General features: G+C 33.1%; 1 protein-coding gene across 3 annotated transcripts in view; it reads left to right on the top strand.

The window, feature by feature from the left end:
• Positions 1–11,437, top strand: part of SUPT20H (suppressor of Ty 20 homolog (S. cerevisiae)) — a 35,941-nt gene that overhangs the window by 12,464 nt on the left and 12,040 nt on the right. For 2 of the 3 annotated variants that reach the window (XM_012723273.1, XM_012723272.1), the window contains exons 8-19: positions 644–760; positions 870–923; positions 3,797–3,936; positions 5,642–5,798; positions 5,889–5,945; positions 7,133–7,204; positions 7,773–7,930; positions 8,865–8,891; positions 9,402–9,434; positions 9,930–10,047; positions 10,578–10,680; positions 10,823–10,981. In XM_012723273.1, the coding sequence (XP_012578727.1) occupies positions 644–760; positions 870–923; positions 3,797–3,936; positions 5,642–5,798; positions 5,889–5,945; positions 7,133–7,204; positions 7,773–7,930; positions 8,865–8,891; positions 9,402–9,434; positions 9,930–10,047; positions 10,578–10,680; positions 10,823–10,981 (1,195 nt within the window). The remainder of the gene's footprint in view (positions 1–643; positions 761–869; positions 924–3,796; positions 3,937–5,641; positions 5,799–5,888; positions 5,946–7,132; positions 7,205–7,772; positions 7,931–8,864; positions 8,892–9,401; positions 9,435–9,929; positions 10,048–10,577; positions 10,681–10,822; positions 10,982–11,437) is intronic. The other variant, XM_012723274.1, reaches the window with a different exon arrangement.

Genomic DNA, 11,437 nt, shown 5'->3' with positions numbered 1-11,437 from the left:
CTATTGTGGCGTTGGGTGCTCTGTCTTTAAAGATGTCGCTGAAGTGTATGTCGTGTAGTGTTTGACCCATCTTTGCTTCTAGGTATTTTATGCTTTCCGTTCTTATGTCTAAGTCTTTAATCCACTTCGAGTTGATTTTTGTGACTGGAGTGAGGCAGTGATCTAGTGAGAAGACAGTATTTTTAACAAAAGATTATTTGAGTTTAAAGTTAGCTTTCCTGTTACTGATTAATTTGCTGCTGCATTTCTAGAAATTGTTAGAGCAAACAGGAATTTTTTTCCAGGAGCATAGACATTTGATAAGACATTTTATAGCAGTGACAAAGCTAATAAAAAGTAACCATGAGCCTGAATACATTAAGAAGGACAGTAGTTCCTGTGATCTATAACATTAATAGTATACAAATGCCAAAGTCAGTCGATAAGCAGAAAACCATTATTTTAAAACTGGTTCTTGAGTTTTAGTGATTGACATAAAATTCATTTTGGAAAGTTTATATAGTGCTAAGTTCACCAAAGAAATTAATTTGAAAATATGTGACTAGAAATATTGTAAGAGAGTATTAAGACTCAGATGCTTGATATATACTTACTTGGGCTTTTGAAAAATGACATTTACTTCAATATTTTTTACTCAATACAGGTTAATATTTTCCACTGTGGATGTGTCATAGCAGAAATACGGGACTATAGACAGTCTAGTAATATGAAGTCTCCTGGTTACCAAAGTAGACACATTCTCTTACGTCCAACAATGCAGGTAAGAAATGTTAAGAAGTGTTAATTTAGACTTTACTTAGAATTTTATTTATTAAATGTGCTCATATGCTACTGTGCCTATACATTTTTATGTTTTTTCTTTCTTTTAGACTTTAATCTGTGATGTACATTCAATAACAAGTGATAACCATAAGTGGACTCAGGTTAGTTGTTTTGCTTTTTAATTCCAGAGTTTTTGTAAAATACAGGTGTTAAAAATTCATTGAAGTTAAGCCGATGTTTTTGCTTGTAATTTTATTCATAAGGTTTTGGTTCATTTTTATGTTTTAGAAGTTAATGGTCTCTTCATACACACAGTATTTCCTCAAGTAATTAAGTTTACTATCTCCGTTGCTTTGGGACCAGGGGCAGGCCTGTCTACCCAGCACTTTTTCATCATCTTTAAATTTATAATTTTATCTGTACCATGGGTATAGATAACTTTGTTTTTTTCTGTCAAGTAGGTCTAGCCTGTCTTTTTGTATTACATACTGGTTGCAGCAGTAGGAGGACTTTGAACTTATTAACCCTTCAGTTTTTACTCATATAAAGTCCCCCTTCAAAGAGTGCTCAAATACTTATCTGTTACTGTAGAAAGGGAGGGATGGTAACTAAAAGTAAGGAAAATTATTCCCTCTGTGAAATATGATTATAAAGTAATATTCAACTCAATGGTTAACTGTCATATGCTATATTTTAGTTTGGGCTATAAGCTTTTCGTCTACAAAAGATTGAAAATATGCTCAAAAAAAAATCATTGGACACCATTAGAAAGAAACTATAATAACCTTTTACTGGGAGATATCATAACAAAGAGGAGTTTTTTAAAAATATTTATTTATGTATACAAGAACTGGGCACAGTTCAGAGGCGTGGGGGTGGGGAGGGTGAGAAGTTTCACAAGAGAAAGAGTGGGGAGCAGAATAGGCAGGAAGACAGAAATACATTGCTGAGAGGAGCAGTGGGAGTGTCCGGAAAGGTCGGCTGTGCTATGTGGGTCACTTCCCTGGCCGTGGATCTAACTTGTGCTGCAGATCGCTTCATTGTGCTGTGCTTTACCTCATTGTGTCACCAGGGAGGCCCAGAAGAGAAAATTTTAAAATTCCAACAAATAGATGGCAAAAGAAAGGATAGAATTTTGAAAGCACCAGTTTGGTTTATAATACTGTATATGAGTTAAGGGAATAGATACCTACCTCTTTGGATACATGTTACTATACAGCACTCATCACCAAGAGTCCTCATAGACCACTGGAACCTGTCTCCTCTGTTCCCATGCCCACCCCCCTCTTTTTGGTAGCCTGCATTTTATAAGATATTGTAAATCAATGTTGCCATAATTTAAATATATATATATATATAAAATGTAGTCCCAGTGGAATTTTGAATGTCACATGCTGCATTGTCATATTTATACATTTTCCCTATCTCATGAGATAATTTTTATCTGATTTATGATATGCCAGTAAAATTAAATTTGTTTTCCCTTGATATTTAGATAAAAAGTGGTAAATACTTTGTTTAAGAGACTACTTGGAAAATGCAGAGATCGTTTATTTCCTCTGGTTTATTGAAGTTTAAACCTTTTATACTAAGTAGTACTCATAAAAATTTTAAAGAACATAATTTGAAGCTTATAGATAAAAAATTGAAGTCAGCCAAAAAAGAAAAATCCCAGTTTGAAAGTCTTAATGACTCTGGACATTTGTAACTTGCAGATATGAAAAGCTTTTAGATAAATCTATGGGCATTTTTTAATGCAGAGATCTCACTAAAACTGCTGTTGTGAAAGTGTGACAGGGTCATTGCTTGCCTCAGTTTTATCCAGTATTGTGAGTAAATGTTGCCTTAATTTTAAAAGTGTACATAATAAAGTAGTCCCAGTGGAACTTTGAATGCCCGAAATGTAAGGTAAGAGAAAGCACACATTAGTACCAGTGAAGAACTCTGGTCTGACTTAAAAAGAAAAAAAAGAACCTGATTAAGTCAAGTCTCTAGCTCTAGCTAGGAGGTTTCAAGGAATTAAAGAAGCCATTAAATGACAGCCAGATTAAACTAAATGAGACAGTGAGAAAGCAGTTGAACAAATCCAGCAAAGCAAGTATATGGGAAAACCAAAAATAAGAATGATGGGAGAAGAGGTGATCTTTATTGAATAAGAAAAGGTATGTAGGTTTTCTCTGAGTTCTTCAAACCAGCTCTGACAGAATGAGAAATTTAAATCTAGCCTAGATAATAGACTTACTTATCAATTAACAACATGTATATTCATGAAATAATTCAGGAATATATTGAGGTGAAGTAATAGAAAGTTGAAATTCACAACAAATTCTAAAGAAATTAGAAGGATGGGTGTTAATAAAATTGATTGTTGATACATAGCTGTTGTCACATAGGTTTTTATCTATTTGAAAATTGTCATCATAAAAGTTGAATGTGAGTTCTAAAAACAATGTTTCAATTTTGGTAGAAAATTCTTATTAGCTCATTTTAACTTTAAAAAATTAGTTATAACAATATTTCAAAATTTAAGCTTAAAAGAATAGGATTCAATAAAGTAAGTTACATTAGAATAACAAAAAGTCTGTATATTTTAGAATTGGATGAACAGGGTTAATACAGTTACTAGGGTGATGACTTATATTCTGGAATAAAGTTGAGTATAGAATAGGGTCATTACATATCATTTACTCAAAAGTGCTGTGATGCATCATAATCCTGTAAGCTTTGTAGAAGTAGATGATGTTTTGTTTGTTTTCTGCTTTATCTTCAACCACAGAACAGTACCCAGCACATATAGTTATTCATAAATAATTGTTGAATCAGTAGGTACTCTTATAATTTGACCTTTTTGTACTCTTATTAGTTGCTGAATTGCCAGTATGCTGTCAAGTTTCTAAAATTGATACCCAAAGATTAGAATTTAAAATACTATGTTTTACTGTAATAGACCTCCAAGGAATAGTTTTACATTAAATGATATGTATAATTTTGAAATCTTTAATTTAGTATTGGCATATTCTTTTCCACATTTCAGGAAGACAAACTTTTGCTTGAGAGCCAACTGATCCTAGCTACAGCAGAACCATTGTGTCTTGACCCTTCAATAGCAGTAACTTGCACTGCAAACAGACTGCTCTATAACAAGCAAAAGATGAACACACGCCCAATGAAAAGGTATTTTATCTGTTAGATGTGTGAACGAAAAGTGCTGCTAGATGAGTAGCTTTCAATTTTGCTATTTTTTTGGTAACCTTTTCCCCAAAATTATATATAAGGGATATAAATATATATATATTTTTTTCCAAATAGGATTTTTAATGCCTTTGTATTTCTTTGTTTCTTTATTTGGTATGTTGTGATTTTTTTTAAATATTCTTCACTATTTATTAAATGTGATACATTCTCTTCATTTTTTTTAAGAATAAACTAAGTTTAGAGTCTAGTTACCAAAAAGATATGAAAGAGGAAGCGTAAACTATAATTTATTACTCTCTATACCCAAGTAACTAGATTTAGATTTCAGTATTAATATTCTTATGAAATGATTCATAATTTTTTTTTAAGATTTATTTATTTATTTGTGCATACAGAACTGGGGCACAGGCCAGAGGTGCAGGGGCAGTGAGAGGATTCACTAGAGACAGTGGGGAGCAGAACAGGCAGATCAAGGAAGTACACTGCTGTGGGGAGCAGTAGGTGGGCCAGGAGAGGTTTGCCGAGCCATGACAATCATCTCCAGGGCAGGAGGGGATCTAAGTCATACTGAAGTGGCTTTCGATTCTTAGTGCGCCACCAGGGAGAGCCCCATAATTTTTTAATTTGGAAAAATCTCAGTTTTAGAAGTCATCTTAAAATGTGTAACTTAGTAATTACTTTTTATGTTTTACCTATGTTTTCTACTTAGTAAAATTATAGAATGCATATTAATTTTTTTATTTGGCTAATTATTTGTAACAATTTAGTTATGCACTTTGCAAGTTTAAAGGACTCGAAAAAAGCCCTATTCATTTTCTAATTCTCTCATGTATTATGCAAATGACATGTGTTAAGGGAAGATACTATTTAGGAAATAGTGAAATAAGTTCACCTAAGATCAGTCCTACAATGTTAGCAGTCTTACAGTTTCTCCTTGTGCTTTTGTCCACATCTCTTTCCATACCTACTACTAATACCATAAGCCAGTCACCATCATCTTAACCTTGACTCCATTAAAACTCTTACCTATCTAGTCATCACTACCTTTGTTCCCTTTTTGGTCAATTTGCTGCAGATACAAGAATAATCACTTAAAAATGTCAGTAGGTGACGCCACACTTGATTAAATTTAAAAAAGAAATCCCATTGCAGCTTCACATTAAATCTGTTGAATCGCAAGAATCCTTAACTATCTGACCTCATCTCCTACTTTGTAGATACTGGTGCTCTGATTAAATCTTTTTTCTGTTTTTTAAAAAAAGTTGTTCTTATCTCAGCGCCTTATTAAATTTCTTTTCTCTACTTCAGATGTTTGCTTTGTGACCTTTCCACAGCTGATTCCTTCTTATCATTTGTATCCCAGTTCATGCATTATTTTCTTCAGAGCCCTTCCTTTCTCATACCTGATTATGTCCCCCCTGTCATAAAATACATAGCTTATTGCTATTCAAGGGACCTCACCTATTTACCTGTGAGTATCTGTCTTTTCCTCCAGACTATCAGATGCCTGGTAGTAATTTTTGGTGGTGGTCATGATTTACCAGTGCTTAGGACATTGCTTATTAGCAAGTGATTGTGTTTTATAAATATTTGACTTAATTACCTATTAGTGCTTACTAGTATAAATCTATATGCTACATTTTTTTTCATTAGTTTGTTTAGTTCAATCTCTGTAATATTTCAGATGTTTCAAGAGGTATTCCAGGTCCACTATGAATCGGCAACAGGATCTATCTCATTGTCCACCTCCTCCTCAACTAAAATTACTTGATTTCTTACAAAAAAGAAAGGAAAGAAAAGCAGGGCAGCATTATGACCTCAAAATTTCTAAGGCAGGGAATGTAAGTATATATTTTAAAATGAAACTTATTCTGAATTAAGCCTTGCCCTTTTTTGCATTTTCATTATATTTGTTTAATTTTTTTTTTCAGTGTGTAGATATGTGGAAACGCAGTCCCTGTAATTTGGCCATACCTTCCGAAGTGGATGTAAGTCAGTTCCTGAATTGCATTTTTTTTTTTTTAAATTTATTTATTTGTTCATACAGAACTGGGGTACAGGCCAGAGGCTCAGGGGTGGTGAGAGGCTTCACCAGAGACAGAGTGGGTAGAAGAACAGGCAGATCTATGAAGTACACTGCTGAGGGGAGCAGTGGGCGGGTCAGGAGAGGTCTGCCACGCCATGTGGTCACCTCCGGGACAGGCGGGGATCGAACTCATATGGAAGTGGCTTTAGAGTCTCAGTGCTGTGCTTTAACCCGCTGCGCCACCAGGGAGGGCCCCTGAATTGCATTTTTATGTAAAATTCCTAAGGTTATCTAATAGTAACTTGTACTTTGGAAAACAAAGAGTCTAAAGAAAGTGATTTTCCTTTTAGATCAAAGCTCATTTTTTCTCACATGAGCTTGTATGAAGCTATGAATCCTTAATATACATCTACTATGATGGGGTTAATACCCAAAGAATTTTAAAATATATAAAAACATGTATATTATAATACATATTAAATACTTATAAGTTTTTTTCATAATATTATGATTTTCTGAGAACTCTTCTTTTCTCAAACTGGTTTAGTTTAAAAAGAATACTAGAGCAGTGGCCAAGATTAGGAATCTTGGGTGGTTTCCTCTGTTGAACCATAATTCACATATCCTATAAATAGTCAGAAGCAGTAAAGAAATCTTAAGGTAGAGATCCCATGTTTTATTTTCTTGCACTCTGTTCTTTATAGCTGATTAGCTATTTTAAAATGTGTTCTTGATCTTTCCTGCACTAGTTTGTGTACTGTTTTTATTATATGTGATTTTAAATTACTGTAAAAAGTAAAAAACCAAAAGGATCAAAAAGGTGTGTGTGTGTGTGTGTGTGTGTGTGTAAATTATGTATGTATGTATTTAGACTTTTTATAGATACACACACGGGAGTAAGCTGTGAGATCTTTGGTAACTTTTGTGCTTCTTGATGAATAGGGCTTAATAAGAAATGTTTCATGTAATACAAAAGGGTAGGATTTAGTTCTCAAGACAGGGTGAAATCTAAAACTGTGCTTTCTAAGATATATATACAAATCGCCTGAGTTGCATGTTAAATTGTAGCTCACTTGCCAGCAAGCCAGGGTTTTTTCCTTCGGTCATAATGCTGATTCCACTATATCTGACGATCATTTGATTACTTAGGTGGAGAAATATGCTAAGGTAGAGAAGTGTATCAAATCTGATGACTCACAGCCAACAGTCTGGCCAGCCCATGTAAGTAAGCATTGCAGAGGATCTGAGTTATTAAACATAAAGTATAGTTGCCTTTACTTTGGGATCTTCTTTATTTAAAGGCCTTGCCTAGGGGGTTTAGTGACTGTAAAGAAGAAACAACTGGTTGCTTTCATAAAGTTCTGTTTTGTTCTCTTTTTCAACTTATAATTACTCCTGGAGATGTATTTTGTGTAAGTTTCCTTAATTGTAGTAATAACTGATGTGGAGATGCCAACAATACATTAAATTGAGTGAAATATTTTATATGGACCACAAAAATAAAATTGCCTTTGAAAGTTTTGTCCTTTTATGATTTATTATTTGCATTTATATGTCCAGTATGTAAAATTCTGCCACCTTCCACTGAAACTTGGTTAACTAAATATCCTGGTGAACCTCTCACTCCAAAGAATCAGGCTTTCCTCTTCTAAGCAGTGTTAAAAGGACCTGTAGCCTAAGTGCCATGTGTCTTCTATTGCTAGATATAAGTTAGAGTGTTAGCCTGGTTTTTCTTAGTTCTGATGATGTTTTTACCAGAGAAGGTGTTCATTTGGGATTTCTTTTTCAGGATGTGAAAGATGATTATGTATTTGAATGTGAAGCTGGTAATCAATATCAGAAAACAAAGCTGACTATTTTGCAGTCACTCGGCGATCCACTTTACTATGGTAAAATACAGCCATGTAAAGAAGATGAAGAAAGTGACAGCCAGATGTCACCTGCCCAGTGAGTTCTCTTAAATAGGTGTAATTAGCCAAGTTGAGCATTATAATTTACTTAGCAACTACTAATAAATCATAATTTTTAAAAAAATTCCCTACTGGGATTCACTTGTTAAGTGCTCCAGTTAGATTTGACTATGAACCTAACTAAACTTAAATTTCAGTTACTTTATTATTTGAATTATTTAAAATAAAATTTCTGTGATTTTTTTTTATACTTTGGGGAAGATATGCCTGTCATAACCTTCCTAGTATTATTTCTTTGTTGCCAACTAATGACTCTGACCTCTCTGTGAGCATTGTTTCTAGACAGTAGTTTGTTTAAATAACAATTTGCTATATAAATGTAAAAGCTATAAAACATGTAGTTGTTGCCTCTAGAAATATGTCAGTATATATTTGATCTTCAAAAACCTAAAGACTAAATATATTTAGTCAAGTTAATGCTGTTTTGAAAAGAAATTAAAGGGTGCTCAACAGAAAAGAGCAGGAACTAGGTTTATGTTACATCATGTATAAAACCTCTTTTGTTAGAGAAAATAGAATAAAAATTTACAATACAAAAATGGATATTAAAGAATAACTTTCTAATACCTAAGTAAAAATTAGTGGAAATAGTATAGTGAGGGATCATCAGTTTAATTTTTTCCTCCTACCAGTTTTTCATGTTACATACTAAAGTGTCTTAAAACACAAGGGCATCTCATGTGTTGTCTCACTATAAGAAAAGATAATTCAAAAAGCCATCAGATTACATTTAACAAGAGAACCCAATTTTTTGTTTTTACATCATTGTGGCACAAAATGCTGCATAGTCTGTTACCATTCATTCATTCATTCATATTCATCAATAAATCAGGTTACTTGATTGAGTAACTGAAGTTCAGTTTTGACCTGCATTAACCAGGTTTTTTTCTTCTTTACATTTTATATTTCAGCTCCTCCACAGATGATCATTCAAATTGGTAATTAAATAATACTCATTTCAATATAAGAGATCATACATGCCACACTTGAAAAAGATAGATGAAAACACTTTATTTGAATTGGCAACAAACTACCTTGTCTAAAATATATTCTAAGATACTGTTATATAGACAATAATGACTTCCAAAGTCAAAGGTTCAAAAGAAAGAAGGGCCAAAGGCCTTGTACACAGTAGTTTATTAAATTTTGGGAAAGATAATATACTTGTTGTATAACACTTGGTAACTTTTGACCCAGATTTTGTTTTAAGAGGAGTTTTGTGCCAAAGTTAATCATCCTTAAATTGATCAAGTTAGTCACAGAATTAATTTATAATGCATGCAATACTTGGTCATTGCTTAATAAGTTTATATATTTAAATTTTTTTTAAATTATCTTAGTAGGTTTTAATTTGTAAAAGTACTACCAATAACTGTGGAAGCCATGAAAAGTAATGCAATGCTCCTTAAGACATTCTTACCAAATACTTCCTTTTATTACCATTTTAGGTTCATTATTGGATCAAAGACTGATGCTGAGAGGTAAGAATACTTGGACCTTTGCGTTTGATTTGCCTAGAATTAAAAAGTTAGACTCCTACAAGATAGAAGTTGCTCCATTTGTGCAACTTTGATTGTAGTGTGCTTTTGGTGTTGGGATTTTTCTATACAGTTAGGAAAATAACAAAAATGAAATACTTAATAATTTGTTTTAAATGAAAAAGTTAGAGATATAGCTAAAGATGATTTCTTGATCACTAGTTAGAAAGTAGAAATCAAAGGATAATTGCTTTGGTTGCTTATTGGTTGACAATCCCTGTTATTTCTGTATAAGAAACAAGATATTGAAGCGTATCTTAATTATTAGAGAATTGTTTTGAGCATTAACTTGCCACTGGAAAGATTATAAAATACTCTTAGGACAAAAGTGAAGTGTATGATTTTAATTTTTGTGTTAATTTTTGATACAACTTCTTTCATCATTTGCTATCGATTTGTATATAACTAACATTAACTTATTTCCCCCTACTGTTTCAGAGTAGTCAATCAGTACCAGGAATTGGTCCAGAATGAAGCGAAATGTCCAGTCAAAATGTCACACAGTTCCAGTGGTTCAGCAAGCCTGAATCAGCTTTCTCCAGGGAAAGAAACAGAAGTGTGTTTGGTTGCTTTTTTATTCCTAACTTATGTGTGCCACTACTCTTTGTGCTTAAGTGTTCCATAAGAAATCTGAGAAATATTAAGGACTATTGCTTGAGTGTTAGAATGCTGTTTAGTTTTGCTTTTATTTTTTGTGTGTGTTTAATATGCTTAATATTTTATAATGTTAATTTTCAGTTATACCATAGAACTTTTTTCCTTTTTATATTGAACATTTGTGAACACTAATCACCTAACTTCAAGTTATTATTTTCCTGAAAATATTTAAAGGTGGACTGTCTGCCTGTCTCCCTCAAACTCTTTCTCTTTACCTTATTACTCAGTCAGATATTTTTCTTTTCTTGATAGATTGTGTAATTTATTCTGTGGCTCTCCTTATATGAAATCATGTTGTAACATCTGTCTTCACTAAGAATATTCTAGTTTTACATTGTGTACCTTCTCTGGTAGTTGCAGCATTATTAACTTTAAAATTTCTGGTTTGACTTTGATTTTAACAAGTATACTTAATGTACTGTCTCTTAGCAGCCAGAGACTGTTTCAGTTCAGTCTTCAGTATTGGGGAAGGGAGTAAAACATCGACCTCCACCCATCAAACTTCCCTCAAGCTCAGGAAATAGCTCTACAGGTAATACATTTCTTGATTTTCTGTAATCTACTGTAAGAAGTATACGATTATAATGTTTTTTAAAAATGTTACTCATTTTGATTTGCACAATTCATAGAAGTTTAAATTGTACATTTAGGCAATGACTTCTATATCTTTCTAGGTAACTATTTTACACCACAACAGGCAAGCAGTTTTCTTAAATCTCCAACTCCACCTCCTGCTTCTAAACCCCCAAGTCTCTCTCGGAAGTCATCTGTGGAGCTCAGTCAAGTGAGCATGCTTTCTCCGGCTGCCCTGTCACCTGCCAGTTCATCACAAAGTGAGTCGTAACTTAAATTCTTCATTAAATCTTCATAAGTTTTTGCATTAGTGTTTCTTAAGACAGCTTTTTTTGACCGATGGAATAGTGAAAGCTGAATGTACTGTGTACCCAAAATACATATATTTGGAGAAGCATCAGGCAAATCTCTTGTTGACTGTATGTATTATGTGTTTATTGTAATTGTATTTGTTTTCCTGTATTTATGTATGCACTTTGTGTATACCTTTCTTTAAAACTTACAACCTACACATCTCATAAAAGATTAACCTAGTAGTTAAATATGGCATTATGATTCCAAAATACCTTTTTAACCAGGGTACCTGCCCTAGTATCATTTTACATCTTACGTAAATTATATGCAGATAATATGAAAAAATGTCATAAGAGTTGTTGCTGCAGTCATCTTTGTCTGTGTGAGAAGCCAACCAGTTCCAAAGTGGTAATACAATAAAC

Source organism: Condylura cristata, unplaced genomic scaffold (assembly GCF_000260355.1).
Source record: "Condylura cristata isolate star-nosed mole 26May11 unplaced genomic scaffold, ConCri1.0 scaffold00010, whole genome shotgun sequence".
NCBI lineage: Eukaryota > Metazoa > Chordata > Mammalia > Eulipotyphla > Talpidae > Condylura > Condylura cristata.
This window is presented reverse-complemented; position numbering and strand designations above follow the sequence as displayed.